We start from the raw sequence: 25219 nt of genomic DNA on the forward strand, positions 1-25219 counted from the left end.
CCACACTGCCGATTGGGTCGTTGGAACAGTTTTACAATCTGGTTGGTCGTAGTTGACCTCAATCAATACGACCCTGACTGCCTACTAACAATTGACCTTTCATTAAACTGTGGAACAGGAACGGCGGTAGCAAACTAATGGAAAGCATCGAATGGGTTATGGAGTCGCGTTAGTAGAATACAGTAGCATCATTTAATAAGCAATAAAAGAGAAGAAATTACAAAGGGAAAAATAACTGCGTAGTTAGACTTTTTCTAGAACGGTGGGATTCGTGTTTGTTTGTTTATTGTGCAGTACCCCAACCAAACTAGTCGTACGACATCGCTATTGAGGTATGCTCGTGAATTGTTTTATTTCTGTAACGTATTATGCATATGTAGGTATTGCGATCTATAAAGTCAGCATGCTGTATGTTTTCTGCATTGATTATTTTTTACAGTGTAATACGCTTCAATGCAGTTCTTGTAAACGGTATTTATACTACAGACAGGTTTGGGGATTATAATCTAAATGTGCAGAAATGCCTGACTGCTGCCACGGGAGTTTTCTGTTTTATAACAGTCTAGTAAGCCTAAATGTTGACTTTTCTAGTACAGTGGTTTTTTGAAAACTCTAATATGGTTAAATATTTTGAATTATTGTTTCTTTCTAAACCCCTACGAGTGGTGGTCAAAGAATGGGAAGTTGCGATTTCTGTCCACTCTGCGTTAAATTGGTGACTAGAGACAGTATAAACTGTACTGGAAACAACCTTTTGGTTTTGACCAGTACAGTGTTCTACGGTCTATAAAGAACACGGTTAGTTCCCATAAGAGGAAAGAGCCTGGACTCAACCCAAAGAACAGTTTAATATCGCAAATGTTGTGATCCGGTACAGCGATCATTAACAACCTACCTGAGTTAAGTACCACCACATCAGTACACCGAAAAGGGTCTTATAGCTGAAACGTTTGTCTACGTGACCTCGTATACGTTTTACCTTAGAATTCTGTGTTTTGAAGTTTTGAACATTCCCGTAAAATCATTGATGTCAAGCCCAGTATTTTACTGGTTTATGCTGATATTTTTTATATATGGTTATAATGTACCACATGTAGCATTTAACAGAGAGATTTACAGAGAACCGAATTGTACACATTTCTTAACTACACACAGTGGCTAAATTAAAAACAGTAATGGATTTGTTTTGCTGTGTAATTGCTGGCATATTTCCATCCTAGATTTTAAAGAAGTGTCACTTCTCAATAGCACAGATGACTTCAATTGACCCAACATAGTGTCCTTTACACATTCTTGTGCCGGTTTTTAAATGTTCTATCCTCACTTTATTCCCCCCACTAATACCAGGGGGCGCTGTTAGGTTGGTCAGAGGAATTGATTCATTATTTCCCAGCAGGTAAAAGAAAAGGTCGCCATGAAGGACATCGAGATAAAGGGCATGGTCTCTGCCCACTGCATCATCGCTGTGTCCATCGTCATGGCAACGATTGTCCCTGCTGTGCTGCTGGATGACTACTCTGTGTACGGCACTCACCTGGTGTGGCTGTATATCTGCACTGCGAGCGTGGCTGCTATCAACATAGCTATCTACACACTGCTGGGGGTCAGCCCTCCAGCCAAGAAGAATACACTGAGTCACAAGGTGAGCACCTGGGACTGCACCTGCTTCCACTCTTAACTGACCCAACTGCACAGCTTTATATTGAAATCTTTATTGAAGATACATACAATAAACAGCTCCATTGTTAACTACATGTTCAAATTAACAGTGCTATGCAAGAGGCAGTTTAAAAGCATAACCTGGCCACTCCTTTACTTTGACACATAACAAGCAATAGTTCCTGTAAAATGATCCAACGGTGGTGTCTGGACTTGCATTCAGTTTTTTTGAAGGAAGGTCATTTCAGTGTTTTATCTTTACTCCGACCCTTGGGGTGGTACAGTTTATGGATCACCTGCAATACAGTATGTAAATACACTGAGCGCATATGTGTGTGGAACATTTATGGCGAATGGCTTTAGCTTTAGGAGAAAAAAAGTTTTGTTGAACTACTTTTCCAATATTTTATTTTTTACTATATATAGATTTCTTTTTCTCATTTGTTTCAGGTGACTAAAGTCTCCAAATCATGTCTGTATTTTATGTTTTCCTGCCTGCTTTTCCATGGGATTGTTGTCTTGTATGGAGCCCCGTTGCTTGAGTAAGTACGACTCGGGTCTGGGAGCCTTTTGTTAAACAAAGAGCTCGTCCACTTTGGATTGTCCTGCCCTTTAGTGTAGAATAAACAGTTTTTACAAAACGTTGAAAGAGGTCTGTCTGGATTCATGTTGAAAAGTGGACAAAATTAAAGAGCGAGCAGCTTTAAATGCCATTTGAATTTATTAGATTGCTGTTTTATGATGGTATCATTCTGATTGGTTCTGTTGCTCGGATATTGGAGAGTAGGTGGGGCTAGCAGTGTTTAAATAAATCAATACTGTCTCATTGTCACATGGTTTGAGTAGAATGGGGAAGGCTGCTCATTCCCAGCACTTAAGATTCTCCAGACAAGCATAAGGCAAAGTAACGGCAGAGTGAGAGAAGAACGATAATTCGTCAGTATGGGAACAACATAGCCCAGAACCCCTCAGAATTATTTTAACATCATAAAACGCAAGGGGAATGTGAAATATAAAGAGACAGACATGGCATCTGTAGGAAATGTAGATCATGTAAATGGGTCATAAATGAAATACTACAAACCCCCAGCATCCCTTTAAATGCGCTTGTTCTTGGGGTAATTGCATGCAGAAGGATCCCTCGTGCGGACATGTGCCTTGTTTTTTCAGGTTGGCTTCGGAGACGTTTTCCTTTGCTGTCTTGCTGTCCACCTTCACAACTCTGCGCTGCCTCTGTATACTGGGTCCCAATGTTCAGGCCTGGATTCGGGTGTTCAGTAGAAATGGGTATGTTCTTCTTGTACAGCTTTCAACAGGAGTGTTCGACCAAGAAGCTTCTGTACAGCACAGACTGAAAACGCTCCCATGCAGCTCAGTAAAACCCCTACTGTCCAAAACATAGGGAACAAATATTTTGCTTTCAAAATCGTCAGTCAAGGGTGGGGCATGCTTGTGCATTGCCTACATTTCCATTTCTAATTGGTATTTCCTGAATATTAAATGTAAACCCATAGAATAAATACCAGTAAAGTGTCACTTTTATTTTAAATATATTGTTGTGTTCGATTTTATGGGTGCTTTTCAGGTCAGCCTTGTAGACATACACCTGAAATGATTAAACATTTGTGATGGTAGGTATTCTTTAAGGGGCCATGGTTCAAAGGGAATATATATTTTGGGCAAACTACAAAACCAGTAATGGAAAATGTTATGTTGACTGTGATAAGGTCTTAAAAAGGTAGTGTATATGTGTTGCCATTGAGGTTAGTGATTTTTATGGATATCGTAATATTGACTCAAATGAAGGGCACTCTTGCTGTAGTTTGCAGCAGGGCTTTACTTTTAAGATCACTTCCCTTTATTCCTGAGGCTGTGGTGGGTAAAAAACAGCTGCACTTAGAAAAGAAACTATGCTTTACAAGAATCGCACGCCACCAGATTTCAGTATCACTACTACATATAACACTATACCAGAATAGTCAGTCTACACAATTTCTGCCACTTGCAAACCAACTCTCCCTGGTGCACAAAAACTAAAGTGCAGTAATAAGGCAAATTAATTGGTTTGATACAGTGTTGGAGCCCATTTCCTCTGGGTGTTTGGGCACATCTTTCATTCATCCAGGCAAACCTGTGTAAAAAATTAAACAGATATTCACCGATTTTTAACATGAGTAACTATCCCCAGTTGAGATGCATGGGGATATAGTGAAAGCGTCCGTCTGTTCATCTGTACGTCACACAGTTATTTTTCTATTAATAAAAGTGTTTGACTTTCATAACTTTTATATGCTGTTGGTCAATTCTTTTTTTTTTTTTTTTTTTGGAACGGCTGTCTATAACAGTTTCCTGAATATAAAATAACCCAATTTATTCATAAAATACACACACACAAAACAAAAAAAATTGTGCTTTGTGAATTATAGGATGTGAATTATAGGATCCTTGTCAAGTATTTTGGTTACCATGGTTACCAAAGCAAAGATGAACCAAGTGATTTATTTTTTTTTTCTCTTCAACTGGGGGCAAAACACTTCACTTGTTTATTAAACAGGAGCCAAAAAAAATGAAAAGAAATGAGCTCTGAATGTTTCACTTCGTCCTTCCTCAGCAGCACTGCGTGGCAGAGCTCAGAGCAAGCTGCTTTCTAACAGTGCATGTTGACAGCTCTTAATTTATTTGCATAGCAGCTGGAATTCCTATAGAAGTGTTTCAGTAAATTGATCTGATCTTTGTATCTGTATCTGTACAAGCGAAACAGTCTGCTGAAACGCAAAAATCATTACATTTGTTTCGAGTGCTTTTATTTTCATTACAAAGTAAGTGTTCTTGTTCCATGCTACATTTGAGTCGTATTGTTTTTATTTTATTTATTTATTTATTTATGTATGTATGTATTTATGCTGAGGAATCTACTTTGCAACAGCGCAGGTTATAGTATCATACTTGGCTTGATTCATGGGTTTGCAGTATTCCTGAATTTCCAAAAAATGATTTCCATTACATGAGAATAGGTGTTAAAACTTCATGCTGATGTTGGACTCAGCTTTTGCCAAGTTAAGCACCAACTAAGACTTAGCTTTTTTTTTTTACTGTAAACTAATGTGATCCATCTGAGTTTCCTTCCATCTGATGATGTAGATATCCTTCTGCCTGGTGTTGATAGCTGAAGTGTAATGCTGGCTCCAGGAATCAGCCTATTTTGCCTCCCTGGCGCATCAGCACACACAACAGCGGCAATGCTGGCTCCAGGGATCAACCACTGTTCGGCCTCACTAGCGCATCAGCATGACAACTGTCTGGATTGAGCTGAGTAGGGTACTTCTCTGGGGTCTTCAAGTGGGCACCTTCCGTCCTTGGTGTTTCGTCGACTAGTCCACGACACCTTAAGAGGGCTCGATTAGTGATTCTGGCGTCCCAGCATCACCCCCCCTCTGTCCCCCACTCACCTAAGCCCAGCTTACTTACCAGCTCCTTTACATCGACATTTTTTTTTCTTCTACTGTGCAAACCTTGGTGCACTTAAACTCCTCGGTTAGAGCTGAGACTGGCAGCTGCAGTATCCCTTTACCATACAGCCCCACTCTGCTGAGGCAGTGTGGAACTCCTAACCATTTCTTGACATATGAACTGATTAATGCTTCCAGCTTTTCTACTGTTGTCGAGCAAACCTCATACACAGTGAGTGGCCACAGAAGTCTTGGCAGTAGACCAAACTGAAAGCACCAGAGTTTTAGTTTGCCTGATAAAGCGCTACTGTCTATGCTCTTCAACCCTTGCACTGCTTGTTGTCTCACTTCTCGGACACAAACTGTGTCCTTTAGGTCCCCATCATACCATCTCCCAAGACTTTTCACAGGCTTCTCAGACACTGTTGGTATTGCCTCACCATTTAATTTAGAACCTCTTATCTAGTACTTTACATTTCACTATAGAGATGCTCCTTGACTTAGTGGGCTTTAATTGCATTTGTGCCCATTCCATGTTCTTGATTAGTTTGCCCAATAACCGATTAGTGCAGGCTACTGTTGTAGTCGTGATTGTTATGTAATCCATGTATGCTCTATTTTCCATTGCCATAGTAAAAGCCAGTGGAGAAGTGGTGCATCCTGCCATTATTCCAATTACTATACCTTGCTATGTAGTGGTGAATTCAGAAGTTGAAAAACAAAATTGCAAATTTCCGAAGTAGGCTTTCACAAAGTTTGTTATTGTCATCGGTACACTAAAAAATCAAATGCTGCCCAAAGAAGTTCATGTGGCACTGAACCATATGCATTAGCTAAATCCAAGAATGTCACATGGAGGTCCTTCCTCTCCTTTTTAGCTGTTTGAATTTGCTACCACATCACACTGATGTTCTCTAAGCACCCTGAGAAACTTGGAATACCAGCTTCCTGTACTGAAGTGTCAATGAAGTAGTTCTTCAATAGGTAAGCTGACAATCTCTGAGCAACAATGCTGAAGAAAATTTTGCCTTCCAGGTTTAACAGGGAAATAGGGTGAAACTGACCGATACTCATAGACTCTTTTTCTTTGAGTATATGACACCACCTGCTCGGCACCATGCTCTTGGTACAACCTGTTTTTCCCATGCTACCTTCATCGATTACCACAGGATTCATAGAACACCAGGGGCACTCTTGTACACTCTGTACGGAACTCTGTTAGGCCCAGGAGATCACGCCCTTGCCTTTTTCACAGCTTGCTCTACTTCTTTCCAATGCGCAGTCCTCCATTTGGTGTTCTGGTGGATTGATAGTTGTGATGTGTGATGTCTGAAGGAATCGACGTAGGCACCTGCCTTTTTGAATCTGTGTGTGTTTCCTCAACATATCTCTCCAGCTCAGTCTTAGTTGCTTTTAGTGTGCCATTTTTCTCCCCGGTGAATAACTTATTTGCAAATTTGAATGGGTCTTTATAAAAGTTAGTTCTCGCACGCTCCTTCTTTTTGCAGTGTTTCCGTAGGTGCTCAGCTCTGCGCAATGTTGCAAAGCTTAACTTTTGTGACCCTTTATAATAGATTGAGTGCCTCTTTCTAACTTTGTTCTGCTGTCCTCCATTGCTGCCTCCTTTCCCTAACTAAGCGCTCAATCTCCTAACTGCCGTCTAGGCTTTATAGGAATAGTTTGTACTTTCTCCTTTCTTTTTTCAACACCAAACCTCTCGCTTCCATATGCGTAGATGGTATCCCCAAATTTATCCATCTTCTTTTTAACTGTCCCACCTAACCTTTCCAACGCAAAACAGAGATCCGTGTTTACTGTGTCCCACGCAGTTTTCACAGAAGTTCTTATCCATTTAACTCCAATCTTGTGCCCGTTGAGGTTCTTTTCTCTCTTACGCTGGCTCATCTGACCGGGTTCACAAGGATCATCAGGGTCATCACTAGTTGTGTTTATGAAAGTCCTCCTCTCACCTATGACAGGGGCACTGATATCCTGCGAACTGTGGTTTGCTTCCTGTTGCTGGATTTCATTCAACTGACTTGACTGACTTTGTAAAAAGTATTGATCAATGTGAGGCCCTTGTCCCTTCTAAGAGTACTATGTCGAAACTGACGGGTTTAATTTGTTGTTGTTGTCTGTAGCATAAGAACTACTAGAAAGTGTATTTTGAGAAGTAAAAGCATGTTCATCATGCAGGTGGTACAGCAGACTAGATGCACTTCTGTGATATTGGAACTCACTTTGACAGGAGATACAAGTAACCCTCTTTCTATCCAATGAACCGTCACAGTTTTTTTTAAATTAAATGTCACATTCACAAATCCTTCAGTTTGAGTGCTTTGCTACATAATGCGGTTCAGTGACTAATTTTATATTCAAATGATGACAACACTCATTCAATGCTGGCATGCACTCGAGAGTATTGATGCCGCAGGAAATGAATTACGGTATGCTAAGAGGGAAGACAGAGGAGTGCGATTTATCGTGCAGTAAAAAAATGTATGTAAGAAAAAAATGTACGTGTTAATCGCAGAAGTTAACTGCAATTAATTGACAGCTGTTAGTTAAGCCTCCAAATAGCAAGTGATTAATTGGGCACACAAAATATAATTGTTCAATCAAATATTGTAATAATTGTACTCTGTGCCGCCCACAGAAATTTTCGCAAGGTAGGGTGTTCAGTACAGTTTCGTTTATAAACTTAAATAATGTTAGGAAGTATACGTTACAAAAATATAATTATTGAATCGATGATCCAGTATTTATATCCTTGTATGTAATGAGGAATGGAATTGATAAAAAAAAAAAAAAAATCGATTTTTTCTATTAATATATATATATATATATATATATATATATATATATATATATATATATATATATATATTAGGGCTGTTCCAATCAATCAACTAAAGAGTTGATCACAGGTTAATTTTTTTTACAATTTAGTCATGCATTAAAAGTTCATTCTGGATAGAGAGTGAAATGCATGCTGCTATTTAGGGAAGTGCTGATTTGAAATGCGCTCTCTCTCTCCTCGGAAGTGGTAGGATACTGGTTTTAAGCTTGTATAAAAAGGGGTTCAGGTTGTGTAAAAATTGTAATTGTTGTTTTGTTCAAGGTTTGCTGATAGTGTGCTATGGATGTACATACATATTTGGAACTGGAATGTTTATCTGCGTTGATTTTAGGGGTGCACCGATAATCAGTAGACTATCGGCATGGCACCGATATAAGGGAAAAAAACACAAGTAAACGATATCTGTTCATTTTTTAACATTTATAATTATAAAAGTTTAAATATAGGACCTATGTCTTGTTCTAGCAGTTTACAATAGCTTACCTGCATCTATTATATCAGTATCCTATCGGTATCGGCCTATATGGGTAGCTAATCATCGGCTATCTGTATCGGCCAAGAAAACCTTTATCGATGCACCCCTAGTTGATTTAAATGATTGCCAAACAGCCACTATACGATTGTTACATTTATTTAAAAATCTGCACGGATTAATCTGCCGACCTAATGCTCATAAATTATTTTCTGAAAATGTTGAATCGAGTGACAGCCCTAATATATATACTAAATGTAGTAATTTCTGTCTAAAAACAATGAATATAATCGAGTTTGACATTTTTAATCCCTGTTTTGTTAAAACAAACAACCGTTTTATCCATAACCAACATGTTTTATAGTTGTACCCCTTTGGAATGCATTTTAAATACGCTGTAGTTAATTATGCCTATGACAGCATACAATGCTGTTTTTCAAGTGTCCTAATTCAGATTTAACCCTAGAGTAAGTAGTGACCACATAACCACCTATGAACACTGCAAAGTCGTATTTGGTATTGCTTTGCTTTGGCTTTCACAGTCTTCTTTGGCTCCACTGTATTATGTGCAGTTGCTGTACGCTGATGAGCACAGGAGTCCTCTCTCTCAGCTGCAGGGAGACTGCAGTGTTGCAGAACAGTGCCACTGCAGACTGAAAACAAACAAGGGCATCACTCAAACCTGATACTTTCAAATATTTAGAAACGGCACAGAAAAATACTGCACAAGATTGCACTGATTGGGACTGAGTTTTAGTTTAAGTTAAATCCCTTGGCAGCACTGTACAGTACAGTATGAGTTTCTCAAGCACCTTTGAGACATCCCAGGAAACTGAAAATAGTAACGTACTGTACCAGAGCAATCCTAAGTAGGTCAGATTCCCAAGTATCTCCTGGAAGCAGAACCTCTCTGAGGTTCTGGGATAATAAGCATGACAATCTCAGTCTCCTTGCTGAGCTTCAAGTTGCAGTGTGAGATGAGTGTGACCTGATCACAAACCGTTGACACTTGTATATACATACACTGTACTGTACACTGGTCACGTTTCTGGCTACGTTTCTCAGAGCTGTATAATTCCCGGGATCACAATATGGAGATTCCAGTCCATTCATCTTTATGTACATGTTGCGTAAGCTACATGTGCATGCACACTTTGTCTTGAGAGTGATTCAGTTGTTTTCTATAGAAGACTTTTATTTTTATCAGCCTCCATATGCATGAAAGGGTTAATTGTCTATTTGAAATCATGGCAGTGGATGTATGTTTCTATGTTGATAAAGCAATGCCTTAATGTTTTTTTTTAATAAAAGTTTCTATTAAGGCTGTCTTAATTTGTTAAATAAGATTTAGTATTTCTTAAGCCTTTTCAAATGTTTCATTGGAGTGTTTAGAGTTTAATCTTGAGTTTCACTCTCACTTACCTTAAAAAACAAAATGTCCCAAAAAGTAAGATGAAAAATAACAATGGCCTTGTTCCATCAAAGCGGTTTACTCCAGGGTGCAATGTAGGCAACAAGCAAGGTGAACTTCAGTTTCTTCTTACTAAACTTCGCTGTTTCTCACTAGATTTGTTTTTATTTGTTTTGTTTTCTTATAGCACAGATGGCACAAACAGAGCACTGTGTTTATTATGAACACACCTCTAACCCTGTGCTCATTATGAATCCACCTCTAACCCTGTGCTCATTATGAACACACCTCTAACCCTGCGCTCACTGTGAGCACACCTCTAACCCTGTGCTCATTATAAACACACCTCTAACCCTGCGTTCATTATGAACACACCTCTAACCCTGTGCTCATTATGAACACACCTCTACCCTGCGCTCACTGTGAGCACACCTCTAACCCTGCGTTCATTATGAACACACCTCTAACCCTGCGTTCATTATGAACACACCTAAGCCTGTGCTCATTATGAATAAACTGCATTGCTTTGTGATTGCAGGGCAATGTCAATCTGGGATACCAGTCTGCAGATCACCACAGCCAGCAGTGTCATTGGAGCCTGGCTGGGAGCATTTCCTATCCCCCTGGACTGGGAGCGACCCTGGCAGGTAACGCACACGCACATGCACACACGCACACACACACACACAGCTGAAATCAAGGAACTGAACAGGAAGGCAGCAGTGTGGAGTAGTGGTTAGGGCTCTGGAGTCCTGACCGGAGGGTCGTGGGTTCAATCCCAGGTGGGGGACACTGCTGCTGTACCCTTGAGCAAGGTACTTTACCTAGATTGCTCCAGTAAAAACCCAACTGTATAAATGGGTAATTGTATGTAAAAAATAATGTGATATCTTGTAACAATTGTAAGTCGCCCTGGATAACGGCGTCTGCTAAGAAATAAATAATAATAAAAATAATAATCTTGACTGGCAGGTACGTAGGGTTGTGTTTCTACCAGGGGCTCTGTACAGCTTACTGCGAATGTAATTGGACACAACAGCATTGTAATTGGACACAACAGCATTGTAATTGAACACAACAGCAATGTAATTGGACACAACAGCATTGTAATTGTAATTTCAATTGTAATAACAGCAAACAGTTCTGCTGTAATGAATTGTAATTGATCCCAGGTATGCTGACCACTCTCCTGCTGTGGCCAGCGCTCAGTATCCATGGCCACGCGCTGTGTGCTGTGAGGGGTAAACTGATCGGACTTGGCAGGGGCTGGGCAGTGTTCAGGGGTCACATACCAAGCCTGGCTCTGAATGTACTGCTATGCCAGCCAGCTCTGTACGGGCAGGACAGGGGATTGAAGAGACAATCCGTTGCCAAGCTGCACATGTGAAATGATCAGATTTACCAGTTGGCTTTTCTCTCCCACAACGGAGAAAATCACTTCATAGCATAACCACAGGGCTGATCTCACTGGATGTTGTTTGCTTTAAAGTCCTCGGGTAGATGTTGGGTAAATAAAACAAGATTAGGGAACTGTCAGTGACCAAATCTTCCAATCTTCCCCGTGGCCACATAGTAATCAGTCCATGAGCACAGACGCCGTGGAAGAAAATGACTGCCTTAAAGCACTCAGTATATCAAAGAAATCCACTCCCTCCCGTTACAATATCAGGGATTACTACACTGTCTGATTGTTCAAGCAGCTGTTTGAGATCATTTCTCTATTCAGATTCAGTACATTGGAAGACATTGGTTTCAAATTAAGTTAGTAACATGAAGGGTAGTCATAGCAATAGAGGTTTGTGTATGCAGTTTGCTGGTGCATTCATATTTGATCCAATTACAGTTTAATAAAACTTCAAGATGAGGAAGAGAGAAAGAAGAAAAAAACATTGAAGCACACATTCTGAGTTACAAAGAATAGACCAAGTAAGACCAAATTGTTGCTTTCCTTTGTTCCAAAACTTTATATACAGCAGTGGTTGTACTAATGCGTAAATGCCTGTGCCTTGCCTTGTTTATGGACACCTAATAACAGGACATGTATTTAGAATTGTCACTGGTCTCTACTCAGCCATTTAAACTGAATTACATCACGTCTGACCTCTAGGTAATTGCAGTATATGACAGTTGCAAAGCTGATGCGTTTGTTGTAGAACATATGGATATGAATCAACGTTCATACAGTCTGTAGTGTTGTTTTGAGTGTTGCTCTGTTTCTGTCTAAACTAGCCAAACATGTAAAAGAAGCAATAGCTTCTATGTGTGCAACGGGAATGAGAGCGACACTGTTGGCTCCTATCGCTAATGTCAGCTTTTAGGAAATAATGACTTTTTTTTTTTTTAAAGATTAACTGTGCCAAGCTCTCTGTAGGTTGTCAGAAAGTGGATTTCTGTTCAGTGCAACTGTGCAGTACTGTCGTTTTGGGTTTTAAAAACAATACCCTAAGCTGACTAATTAAAACAGCCCCTTGATTAGCACATGACTCGTTCCTGTCTTTGAACTCAGTAAGACAAGGGTACGATCGGTTCTGACCGCGCAGATTGTGATCTATGGAGGTTTAGACTGCTCTGTGCTCCCCTCCTCCGTTGCCTTGCACTTTAATGAGCGCTTAACGAGCAATAAAACACAGCGTCTGAACAGAAGGGTCAAAGACAAGCCTCAGCAGGGAGCCAGTGTGCAGTCTTGGCATGACGTTTTCATTTCTTATTGGGGGGGGGGGGGGGGGGGGTTTGGAGGAAATAAGATAACAAAGACACCTGCTTGTAGCGAGAGATAAATTGCATCACTTGATGATGTCTTTCACTTTCCACTTTAATAATGTTACAATGAAGGCATGTAAAGTGCCAACAGGAGCATAGCTTTAAAGGAGCACTGTTCACTTCACTCATTTATAGCACTGCAAACAGAGCTGTCATTTTATGGCTCTAGTGGGCAGAGGAAAATGACATCTGAGTTTCTGCTGAATGCTCTGCCTTCAGGTTTGACAAATCACCTCGGGGTGGGAAGCAAAACAGGACCTGGGTATTGCTGCAGGGGGTTTCAGTCTTGTTTGGGGTTAATTGGGTAGCCCTCGGGGCAGCATAATGTTGTAGGAGGACTGCCAGGATCAATACAATTAGGTCTAATAAGCATAATATTTAACATTACAGTAAATTTATATCTATTCCTACAATGTTAAACAGCATCTTAGCTGGGCAAATATCAGGGCTATAGAGTAAAGCCTTTATGTGTCTTTATTCGGATAGCTGGGGCTTTAAAGTCCACTCTGTAACCTGGGGCAAATAGAAGCTTGTGTCAATTGTGTTTCAGTGCAAAAGCCAGACAAACAAGTTTTTGCTTATGAACAGATGGAGATCTATTAAATAGCAATAAACAAACCATTTCTGGTTCTCTAATTTTTTGCAGGACTGTTTTGTAGGTTTCTGAATCGGATAATGATGTTGTTCCAAGGCTGGAGTTTTTTTGTGTTTGTTGATTAATTTTTTTTTTGTACAGCTGGAGGACAAGAGTGCGAGAGTCGCATGTGAGAGCTTTTCTTTTTTTACACTCAATTACAGCACGGCTAAAGCAAATGAAATACTGGCTGATGACCTCTTTTGTGTAACAAGGACAGTAACAACATGAATGACCTTTATTGTAGTGTGACCTTTGCCTGTGTCTGAACTGCAGCATTAAAAGAAGAGAGATCCCAGGGGCTGCAACAAACAGCGTTTCAGACGCCTTCTGAATTATCTAGTCATTGTAGAGCTCCAGTAAAAGAAAAAAAACACAACACGTAATAAAATAGGATACGCCTTTTATTAGGAATTGTACACTTCCTAGGAAAAAAGACAAAAGGTCAGATTATTTATCTGTGCAGCTCAAATCGTGTAACCACTCCAAAAAACATAATTACATTTAAATGTGCATAAAAAACCAAACTGTATAGCAATTAGTGTTGCCATGGTTACTCTGTGTCGTCATTTTATAAGCAGGTTGCATTTTATTCAGAAGGCAGGTAGCATTTCAACTCTTTTACCCCTTGGAAACTGCTGCAATAAACAGTCTCGTCATGTACAAGTGGCTCTTTCAAGCCTCTAAATGGAAGGTGAGGGGGGAGAAACGGCTTCATAGAGCTGTAGAAAATCACAGGTTGACTCATAAGTCATTCAAAGTGTCATTAGGAGTTGCTAGACGGCAGCATCAAAAATTACTTTAAGGTAAAAAAAGCAACAGAGGGTTATAATAGACAAGAAAGCTTGTTAAAGGCTAAAATAAAAAGTTGTGCTCATCTCACAATATATCTATATCTATTCTTCTATTCACACAGGTCTGGCCTATTTCTTGTACGCTTGGAGCAACTCTTGGCTTTGTGGCCGGACTCTTCATCGCACCGATTTGGATACATTGGCACAGGAAGCAGCTGACGTATAAAAGCAAGTAAACGAGGCAAGGAGGCGGCTGCTAAGAGATGCTGGGGGTCCAGATACCTGCAGCCTGGGCCATGTTGCTGTCCGATTTTCAAGAGTGTGAAGCAGAGTAATCGTGTTCGTCAGTCCATCCTCTCCACTGTAGCAACAATGGACCAAACACAACCTACTGTTTTAGTTTTACAAGCAGCGCAGCATTCTGGAGCATATCATTTGTAGCAGTGTCTTGGTGACGATAAAACCGTTTTATTATTGAAAGCAAGTCCCTACGGGTCAACAGGATCTGTTTCACTTCCAGTAACGCGGATGGCTTGCCCACATACATAATGTGCTTGTGTCTGCTTTACTGGAATAAAAACAGAGCCTGTGGTGTACTCGGAGAGGAAATAAATGTCTTTGTATGTATTAACCTAGCGTGTTACTCGGTTGTTTTGTCTGTGTTGGGTTCCTGGGCTTTTAATGATATTTGTGCAGATTCTTGTGTAAAAGTTGTACTGAACGCATTGGTATTCCTGCAACTCCATTCACTGATACCACAGGAGACCTTCCACAAAGACCCTGTTTGGCACATCCAGTCTCCTCATGTTTTTTTTCTTTTCATTCCTCACGTAATCAAGCAGCAGTTTATGCAGGTGGAGCCCAGTCTCTTTTTCAGAGCGTTTTTCTTTGGGGTCAGGATAGCGATGATGGCTTCATCGAAAACAGTCTTCAGGCCTTTCTGTGTTAAAGCTGAGCACTCCATGTAGCAGCAGGCTCCAACCTGCGAGGGAGCAGAATAGGGTTATGGTTAAGAAGCACCTCCCAGCGATCCACAATCACGCTGCTCTCTAACCACACCCTCTGGTTCTTGATAGGGAGAGGAGGGGGTCGTCTCCCTGCCCTTACAGCCTGGTGATTAGAACTGCTAGTTATACAGTATACACGGCTTCACACATTATTTGTGTTAATAAATACTTTAGTGGAAGTGTTGTTTTTAATGACTGAGTCAGCACATAACTGATATTTTGAGAACTTCTTGTATCACTCCCTGAACTTACACAACTGTTAAAAATGTGGAACTAAAACAAAAAAAAGAAAAATGTTAAAAATTCTGACTGCATGCTTCTGGCAAATTTTTCATGCTAGTGAAAAAAAATAAAAATAGCAGTGCACACACACATAAGGGAAGATCCTTGTAAATTAATATAAAACAGATTGTCAGATTATTAATTCAACACTTCCCTTCCTGGTCAATAGGCACAGTTTGGACAAATAGCAAAGCAGCACCCTGCATGTGGTTAAAAATAAGCTTGACATCTCCCTGCACTCATTAAACACCCAGAGAATCCGATCCTCCGTGTCAAGGGCCGTTGACTTTCGCATGATCAAAACTGACTGATGAGGATACTGCCAGTGACTTTTTTATTTGCTGCTGGTCCCCCACAGGAGAATATTACTTAGATATTACTAACTAGAATTGCAGCAGAGCCGCGACCAAAGTGCTTGCTTGTAGCCTATAGGGCTGGGTTTGGAAGCAATGCAGTGGGGAGTCGCCCAGTACTAACCCTTACTGCCTGGGATACCACACCTGCTGTGGAACAGAGGAGATGAGACAATCTGCTTTGCAGTAAACAAGTATGGAGACCAAGCTTAAGGTAACCGTAAAAACACTGTAAACTTTAGTTTATGTGTAGTTAATGTTTCTAGGTTACAGTCTCCATGTTGGAAGGTACTGTAAAGGAATATCCAACACATGTAAATTGTGCATGAGATTCTTCTACTTCTTAAAACTATTAGTATCTCTGCCACAAAGAAGGGGTTGAGAGGCTACACGGCAGGTAACTTTCCATACCCAAAGGCAGGGAAAAAGTACTGTATGCGTATGCAGAGGGATAAATATCAATATCTTCCATTCATATATATTTACATACCGGATTATAAAAATGCTGAAATGATATGAGATGACAGAGAGACAGAAAGAGAGAGAGAAAGTCATTTGTGCACAGCCCAAGTTCATAAATCTTTCATATAGATGCTGCCCCAAAACAGCATAGAATATAAAAAAAAAGTAGTCTCTGTTTAGTCATCAACCACGTTGAGTAAAAGACAAACCGAAGTCCACTTGTTTGTTGTTTGCAGAGACTGGGTGGTTCGCACACTCAGGATGGTTCAATTGTATCCTTAATTCCAATTTACAGAAAAAATGAACATCCTTACACATGACCTGATAAAATGTTATTTTTAGTATTTTAAGTATAAATAATAAATGCAACATTATTGTAATAATCTGTGTTGTTAATGCTCTTGAACTGTTACTTCTCACTTACTGAATTTGAAACATAGACTATATGTAATATCAGTGATCTTTTTACTCTGAGTCCCTTTTGAGAATGTATTGATGACCTGTTATGAATTCATGGGCTCTTTCATGCTTCCATAGTTTTAATGATTGAATAATGATATGTACACTATCATATCTATTTAAGTACATGTCAGGACCAATTACGTTGAATTGAGATACTTTACTAATGAGTTAATTACTTATTATTCTATTTAATTGGTTCTATCTACTGATTTATATATTGGATTCACCTGATGTTGTTTTTTCACCTGATGTTGTAAAACATTGCTGCTTGCTTTTTACTCTCTTGAACATCAAGTCTGAAATGAATTAAGGATACAATTGAGCCCTCCTGAGTGTGCGACCCCGACAGAGGTGTTTCATTGAAATTTGGGCCATTTTAATGTGTGAGAGTGTGTGTATATATACACACACATTAATTTTATATATATATCTATATCTATCTATATATCTTGTATGTAATCGAGTGCCAGCCCTACAGCTGGCTCTTTGAGCTAATTATATATATATATATATACTGGCTCTTTGAGCTAATTATATATAATTAGCTCAAAGAGCCAGCTGTAGGGCTGGCACTCGATTACATTTTTGGATCGGTTAATTTATGGGCATTAGTTGATTAAATCGGTAGATTAAATCAGTCGATTAATCCGTGCACATTTTTAATAAAGGTAACAATCTTATAGCAGCTGTCCTGCATAGTAAGTCTAAAAAAAAAAAAATCAATAGAATCTTAAAAAAAAGCCCTATGAGTGTGTGGTCTTTTTAAAAGCATTTTATTACCTTTATTTTACTAAATTTAACACATTTTCATAGAACAAGAGTTCTTTCTGGCCACTGTCAGTCACATATCTGAAAACACAAGACAGCTGAGCTGCGTTTCCATTGTCAGGTGTTTAATCTCCCATTACAGCTACGTACTTGGCTTCCTATACTTCTGCTTTTACTCATTCTGAATCTTGTTAGAGGTACCCGAGAATACTGTGGCTATTGACAAGCGATTGCATAACATGCTGTCGTAGTCAGAAATCAGAGAAATTCAAGTAATTTCACATAATTACCTCTATTTGAGGAACTGGTGCCTTCATCGTGCCCTCTGAATGCCAGTTATTGCTTGCCAAGGTAAACAACAGAATCAATGAAGTGTTTAAGAACCTCACGATTTTTTTCTGAATATTGTGTAATATCGTGCAAAATTGAGCTATTCTTACACCGCTTACCCTTGCGTATTTATGTCCCACCTCTACTCACTAATGAATGGATAGCTGCAAAACCATGGCAGATCTTTGACTTTCCCATTGGTTAAACTGTTTATGTCCTGCCTCTGCTCACTTAGGATTGGACTGCCGCGGAAAAAAATACAGCTCTTCTATTTAATATAAAAAAATAAAATTCTGCACGATTTAAATTGTAAAATAAAATTAATCTGTGATCAACTCTTTGGTTGATTAATCAGTCCAATTAATCTGTTAATCGGAGCAGTCCTAATTATATATATATATTATATGGAAAGTCGTGGCGAGTCTGTGAATACCTGGTAATTAGCGATATCTGGCCGGGTTCCACACAAGTCAAGTTAAAATTCTGGACGTACCTCCTTGGCCAGTTTCTGCCCTTGCTCCATACCTATGGGCTTCTCTTTCATATCGTTCAGTTTTGCTATTGTTTTTGGGTCATCACGGAGGTCAATCTAAAGCAAAGAAAAAAGATCAAACATGGAAGGGTAGAATGCAGACACAGCTATTTACTCATGTCTTTTGCAGGTGCTGCGAAACTCTGTTTGAATTACAATACAAGTCAATAATACAGGCCTGGCTGTGACAAAACTAGTCTTTACTGCTTCATTCCTCTGAAATTACATTGAGGGATAAAAAGAGAAGTTGCATTGCTGTCGAGCTACCCTCTATAAATAGTAGAACAAAAATACATACATTTATAAATGAGCAAATGCAGACCTACAGTACATATCTTCAGGCTGGGCGTCTTCTGCATTTGTGGTTGTAGAGCTTTTAACCTCATCTCATGTCACTGACAGAGTGACATTCAGCCTAATGCAACTGCAGCCAGCTGGGAGCCGAGACCCAGTGTCCATAACCTTGTCTTTTATTATCAGTGACTTTCCGGTCATCACCTGTTTGAAATTAACACTTTGAACACTAAACTACACACAAGAAGTCCTTCTCAACGTCCGTCAGAGAACTTGATACGTTTCTTTAACCTTGTGCGTTATTTGATTTACATGAGACCACAAAAACCTACAAAATATAATGAGACCAATATTTGGGACCCCCGAAATTTTGAACGTTCAGTATTCTCAACGTCTGTACCCGAGGGCTCTATAGCTGACGGTAGCGCAGGCAATTTAAAAATTAAAAAATGTTCAGTATACTTAACAAAAAGGGCCGAGATGGTTACAAATTCTAACCTGGACAGCTTAATGTTATTCGGTAATACGTTTTGCCTTGAAGAAGCTTGGGAGGCAATTATCTGGCATTAGATATGTGGGACCCTTGCAGTTCCCCAGACAGCTCAATCCTATTGCATTACTGCATGACAGAGAATGGTTCCCTGCCTTACCTGAGTTCCAATCAAGAGGAAGGGGACGTTGGGCGCGTACTCCTTCAGCTCTGGCACCCACTCCTCCCGGACGTTCTGGAACGAGGCCGGGTTCACCACCGAGAAGCAGATAAGGAACACATCCGTCATGGGGTAGGAGAGAGGCCTCAGGCGGTCATAGTCCTCCTGAGAGACAGAGTGGTGGGATTAATCAACACGCTGCCACACACCTCTCCAACAGTTAATGCTAAAGTATGTATAAAACCGGGAAGGCTCTCTCGTGTGTATTCTCTGTCTTCAAGCAGGGGGCCGTTTCCCAAAAGCTACTTGAACCAAACCAACATCGCAAGATGAAAGTTTTGAAACTGCAGTGTTTCCTGAACAGCATCGTAACTCCTGTAGCTCTTGAACTTCTTGAGTTCACGAGTGGTCTGAGGTGATTGTGAAATGTTTGTGGAGGTATTTATGCTTTCTTAATATATATATATATATATATATATATATATATATATATATATATATATATATTAAGGAAAAGCATTCACATGGATTAGGGAGTGGTTAACATTTAGAAAACAGGGTGTACTGATTAGAGGAGAAACCTCAAAATGGAGCGAGGTAACCAGTGGTGTACCACAGGGATCAGTATTAGGTCCTCTGTTATTCCTAATCTACATTAATGATTTAGATTCTGGTATAGTAAGCAAACTTGTTAAATTTGCAGACGACACAAAAATAGGAGAAGTGGCAAACACTGTTGCAGCAGCAAAGGTCATTCAAAATGATCTAGACAGCATTCAGAACTGGGCAGACACATGACAAATTACATTTAATAGAGAAAAGTGTTGCACGCAGGCAATAAAAATGTGCATTATAGATATCATATGGGAGATACTGAAATTGAAGAAGGAATCTATGAAAAAGACCTAGGAGTTTATGTTGACTCAGAAATGTCTTCATCTAGACAATGTGGGGAAGCTATAAAAAAGGCCAACAAGATGCTCGGATATATTGTGAGAAGTGCTGAATTTAAATCAATGTTAAAACTTTACAATGCATTAGTATGACCTCACCTAGAATATTGTGTTCAGTTCTGTTCACCTCGTTATAAAAAGGATATTGCTGCTCTAGAAAGAGTGCAAAGAAGAGCAACCAGTATTATCCCGGGTTTAAAAGGCATGTCGTATGCAGACAGGCTAAAATAATTGAATCTATTCAGTCTTGAACAAAGAAAACTATGCAGTGATCTGATTCAAGCATTCAAAATCCTAAAAGGTATAGACAATGTCAACCCAGGGGACTTTTTTGACCTGAAGAAAGAAACAAGGACCAGGGGTCACAAATGGAGATTAGATAAAGGGGCATTCAGAACAGAAAATAGGAGGCACTTTTTTACACAGAGAATTGTGAGGGTCTAGAACCAACTCCCCAGTAATGTTGTTGAAGCTGACGCCCTGGGATCCTTCAAGAAGCTGCTTGATGAGATTCTGGGATCAATAAGCTACTAACAACCAAACGAGCAAGATGGGCTGAATGGCCTCCCCTCGTTTGTAAATTTTCTTATGTTCTTATGTTCTCATGTTCTTACACACAAAAGTGGTGAACATACAGTGAAAGCACATCTTCCAATATACGTGCATGAAATTGTATATAACAATTCACAAGATATGTTACCCTAATTTGAAGGTCATATGCTTTTATAGCATATATACAATCTTACAGGGGTTCACTTGCGGTTCAGCACAAGATGCTGGGAATATGCGGACAAGACTGTGATCTATAATTTATACTTGTGTACATTTCCTCTTAGCTTTATAGCTATTGATACAGTGCAGCGAATACATAATGCATGAATGAATCAGCAGGCTAAAATGAACCAGACTGCACAGGGTGTTTCTCCATTGTAACACATTTATTACCTGGTATCCAAATGTTACTATAAATAAATTAATACTAGGGCTGTCAATTAATCACAGTTAACTTCGGTGATTAACAGGTTAATTTTTTGGGAGATTAATTATTTTAACGCATGTTAATCTCATTGCTGTGTCTTGAGCCTTTCGTACTTCAATCCCGGCCACGGCAACATTGGATTGAGTGTCTGAGTGCAGTTATTGTTTAAATAGACAGTTAGTCACTGAACTGCTTAATGGAGCAAAGCACTAAAAATGAATGGGAGGTTTATTTTATTTCATTCTTTTAAAAACGTTCTGATGGCCCACTGGACAGAAAGACGCTTACTTATCTACTGTCAAAGTTCCAGTATCAAACATGAGTACATCTAATCTGCTGCGTGCTGAACACCCCTTCACTTATCAAAATACAACAACAAATTAAACCCACCAGTTTCAATATATATATTAAACGAGTGGGCTCGTTGCTGCTTTTATTTTGTTTGTTATGCACGTAGTATGTAAAGACTACCAATTTTTCTTGTTAGTTTGCAGTTTTTGGATACGATGACAACGTTTTTTAATGTTCTCTTCACAATTAACAGTTAATTTCCTAGAACTGCTTACTGTAGCTACATGTTTATAATTGTATTAAAAAAAACTAATTTATTTCAGTCCACAGTCACATCTAAAAATAGATCTCCTATTTATTGTGTTTTCTGATCTCTGTGCTGCTGATCAAGCTTGAACCGCACATGTTATTGTGTTGGTTGTGTTTGTAATTTCTAAATTATTGCACCTAGTAAATTTTGGTGACGGTCTCACTGGGTACATTTCGTGGTTAAATAAATACATAAATAAATAAATAAATAACAAATGCATTTTAAACTATTTTATTTACAGTTAATAATAATAATAATAATAATAATAATAATAATAATAATAATAATAATAATAATAGCATCAGTAATACAACACATTTAAATTAGATGGGATGTAATAATTGAATATGCAATTAAAACCGAGATTAACTAAGATATATATTTTAATTGCTTGACAGCCCTAATTAACACATACATAAAAACATCTTCCCCCATCAACAATGACTGCTGTTGCCACAGAAACATACTGGCAACCTTGGGGATGCATTCCTCGTCTGCCTAACAAAGTACATGTTAAACATTTCGTGCAATTGGACTGGTAAGGAGAGAATGCTTTCTGTCTCGTGCTCTGTAATGAATTGTGTTCTGGGAGAAAGTGTCTGAAACTGTTTCTTTGTAATAAAAGAAACCTGTACTTTACTGCTACCAGGAGACCCTGGTTCAGGGCCATACAGTACTGTACAAATCAAAATGCATTCTAACTGCGGACGCAAGTGTTGCAGTGGGGTCCACTCTGTAAAACTAGAGAGATGAGATCAGCGTGCACAAAGCAAAACAAAAAGGTAACAAACGAACCGTGACATTCCCATTAGTTTCAACCAGGAAAACAAGCATGTCATGTTTGCTCCGAGAAATTTGAAAATGCCAAGCAAATGGACTGGAACAAATGAATGGTTTAATACAAGAACATGTTGTCTTCCTCCATTACCGGGAACAGCAGCTTTTTGAATATGATTATTGCCCCCCTATTTAATCTTTCAGTTGTGTAGTGCATGCAAATATTTCTACCACAGAGCTCAAGATAAACTGCTGCATCATGGTACCTTTGCTGTAGGTCACATGGTCTGATTGCCACTAGACCATTGGAGGACGTTTCAACGAGAACGCATGAAGAAACCAGGAAGCAGCTGCAACTTTACACCAATAGCGTTGTCTTTGAGATATCTGCATATTCCAAACTGATGTGCAAATCAAAGCAACAAGTCTATATATCTTCAACAGTGCTAAAGAAACACTGTGGTTAGCACTCTATTAAGACCACTTACTGTACGTGTCCCTTTGGGTTGTAGTTAATTCTGTCACTGTCATTATCAATGGTTATCAAAAATCTATAATTGAGGCTCAAATGACTCATAATTGAAACGTAACCAGATTACAGTGATTTGAATTCTAAGCACAAACTCACATATATTAAACTTCCATTCCACTGAGTTATGTAAGGCGGTCAACTAGCATCAAACAGCAGATTTAAAGGTAACGGCCAAGTGACCCGTTTCTGCTGGGAGGCGTCAGTATAGGACTCCTTCAGGGGTGGAGAGGAGATGTGGAGGGGTTTGAATCGTCTCAGTATAGGACTCCTTCAGGGGTGGAGAGGAGATATGGAGGGGTTTGAATCGTCTCAGTATAGGACTCCTTCAGGGGTGGAGAGGAGATGTGGAGGGGTTTGAATCGTCTCAGTATAGGACTCCTTCAGGGGTGGAGAGGAGATATGGAGGGGTTTGAATCGTCACAGTATAGGACTCCTTCAGGGGTGGAGAGGAGATGTGGAGGGGTTTGAATCGTCTCAGTATAGGACTTTCAGGGGTGGAGAGGAGATGTGGAGGGGTTTGAATCGTCTCAGTATAGGACTCCTTCAGGGGTGGAGAGGAGATGTGGAGGGGTTCGAATCGTCTCAGTATAGGACTCCTTCAGGGGTGGAGAGGAGATGTGGAGGGGTTTGAATCGTCTCAGTATAGGACTCCTTCAGGGGTGGAGAGGAGATGTGGAGGGGTTTGAATCGTCTCAGTATAGGACTCCTTCAGGGGTGGAGAGGAGATGTGGAGGGGTTTGAATCGTCTCAGTATAGGACTCCTTCAGGGGTGGAGAGGAGATATGGAGGGGTTTGAATCGTCTCAGTATAGGACTCCTTCAGGGGTGGAGAGGAGATATGGAGGGGTTTGAATCGTCTCAGTATAGGACTCCTTCAGGGGTGGAGAGGAGATATGGAGGGGTTTGAATCGTCTCAGTATAGGACTCCTTCAGGGGTGGAGAGGAGATATGGAGGGGTTTGAATCGTCTCAGTATAGGACTCCTTCAGGGGTGGAGAGGAGATGTGGAGGGGTTTGAATCGTCTCAGTATAGGACTCCTTCAGGGGTGGAGAGGAGATGTGGAGGGGTTTGAATCGTCTCAGTATAGGACTCCTTCAGGGGTGGAGAGGAGATGTGGAGGGGTTTGAATCGTCTCAGTATAGGACTCCTTCAGGGGTGGAGAGGAGATGTGGAGGGGTTTGAATCGTCTCAGTATAGGACTCCTTCAGGGGTGGAGAGGAGATATGGAGGGGTTTGAATCGTCACAGTATAGGACTCCTTCAGGGGTGGAGAGGAGATGTGGAGGGGTTTGAATCGTCTCAGTATAGGACTTTCAGGGGTGGAGAGGAGATGTGGAGGGGTTTGAATCGTCTCAGTATAGGACTCCTTCAGGGGTGGAGAGGAGATGTGGAGGGGTTCGAATCGTCTCAGTATAGGACTCCTTCAGGGGTGGAGAGGAGATGTGGAGGGGTTTGAATCGTCTCAGTATAGGACTCCTTCAGGGGTGGAGAGGAGATGTGGAGGGGTTTGAATCGTCTCAGTATAGGACTCCTTCAGGGGTGGAGAGGAGATGTGGAGGGGTTTGAATCGTCTCAGTATAGGACTCCTTCAGGGGTGGAGAGGAGATATGGAGGGGTTTGAATCGTCTCAGTATAGGACTCCTTCAGGGGTGGAGAGGAGATATGGAGGGGTTTGAATCGTCTCAGTATAGGACTCCTTCAGGGGTGGAGAGGAGATATGGAGGGGTTTGAATCGTCTCAGTATAGGACTCCTTCAGGGGTGGAGAGGAGATATGGAGGGGTTTGAATCGTCTCAGTATAGGACTCCTTCAGGGGTGGAGAGGAGATGTGGAGGGGTTTGAATCGTCTCAGTATAGGACTCCTTCAGGGGTGGAGAGGAGATGTGGAGGGGTTTGAATCGTCTCAGTATAGGACTCCTTCAGGGGTGGAGAGGAGATGTGGAGGGGTTTGAATCGTCTCAGTATAGGACTCCTTCAGGGGTGGAGAGGAGATGTGGAGGGGTTTGAATCGTCTCAGTATAGGACTCCTTCAGGGGTGGAGAGGAGATGTGGAGGGGTTTGAATCGTCTCAGTATAGGACTCCTTCAGGGGTGGAGAGGAGATATGGAAGGGTTTGAATCGTCTCAGTATAGGACTCCTTCAGGGGTGGAGAGGAGATATGGAGGGGTTTGAATCGTCTCAGTATAGGACTCCTTCACGGG

At 40.3% G+C, this 25219-nt stretch overlaps 2 protein-coding genes across 4 annotated transcripts in view; one reads left to right on the forward strand and one right to left on the reverse strand.

Annotated features, from left to right (window-relative positions):
* Positions 1 to 14670, forward strand: LOC117402911 (phosphatidylinositol-glycan biosynthesis class F protein). Of its 2 annotated transcripts, none has more exons than XM_034004545.3 (6): positions 1 to 332; positions 1394 to 1642; positions 2110 to 2201; positions 2830 to 2946; positions 10390 to 10498; positions 14162 to 14670. In XM_034004545.3, the coding sequence occupies exons 2-6, from the start codon at positions 1415 to 1417 to the stop codon at positions 14273 to 14275; spliced, it is 660 nt and encodes a 219-aa protein (XP_033860436.2). In that variant the 5' UTR covers positions 1 to 332; positions 1394 to 1414; the 3' UTR covers positions 14276 to 14670. The 2 variants fall into 2 exon arrangements, with proteins under 2 accessions (XP_033860436.2, XP_033860435.2); XM_034004544.3 differs by having other exon boundaries at positions 2 to 332; positions 1397 to 1642.
* The window catches only part of LOC117402912 (rho-related GTP-binding protein RhoQ), a 19431-nt gene continuing 7843 nt past the window's right edge, over positions 13632 to 25219 (reverse strand). The window contains exons 3-6 of one of the 2 annotated variants that reach the window (XM_059024707.1): positions 19180 to 19344; positions 18197 to 18292; positions 17664 to 17715; positions 14887 to 15021 (exon numbers count right to left, since the gene is read on the reverse strand). In XM_059024707.1, the coding sequence (XP_058880690.1) occupies positions 17710 to 17715; positions 18197 to 18292; positions 19180 to 19344 (267 nt within the window). In that variant the 3' untranslated portion in view covers positions 14887 to 15021; positions 17664 to 17709. Of the gene's footprint in view, positions 15022 to 17663; positions 17716 to 18196; positions 18293 to 19179; positions 19345 to 25219 lie in introns of both variants that reach the window. The other variant, XM_034004546.3, reaches the window with a different exon arrangement.

The sequence above is a fragment of the Acipenser ruthenus genome, chromosome 5 (assembly GCF_902713425.1).
Source record: "Acipenser ruthenus chromosome 5, fAciRut3.2 maternal haplotype, whole genome shotgun sequence".
Classification (NCBI taxonomy): domain Eukaryota; kingdom Metazoa; phylum Chordata; class Actinopteri; order Acipenseriformes; family Acipenseridae; genus Acipenser; species Acipenser ruthenus.

Bases quoted from the DNA above. Each gene is read 5' to 3' on its own strand.
- LOC117402911 (XM_034004545.3), top strand. From the start codon at position 1,415: ATGAAGGACATCGAGATAAAGGGCATGGTCTCTGCCCACTGCATCATC. The intron at 2,202-2,829 runs GTAAGTACGACT...TTGTTTTTTCAG, and splicing joins TATGGAGCCCCGTTGCTTGA to GTTGGCTTCGGAGACGTTTT. The intron at 2,947-10,389 runs GTATGTTCTTCT...TTGTGATTGCAG, and splicing joins CGGGTGTTCAGTAGAAATGG to GGCAATGTCAATCTGGGATA.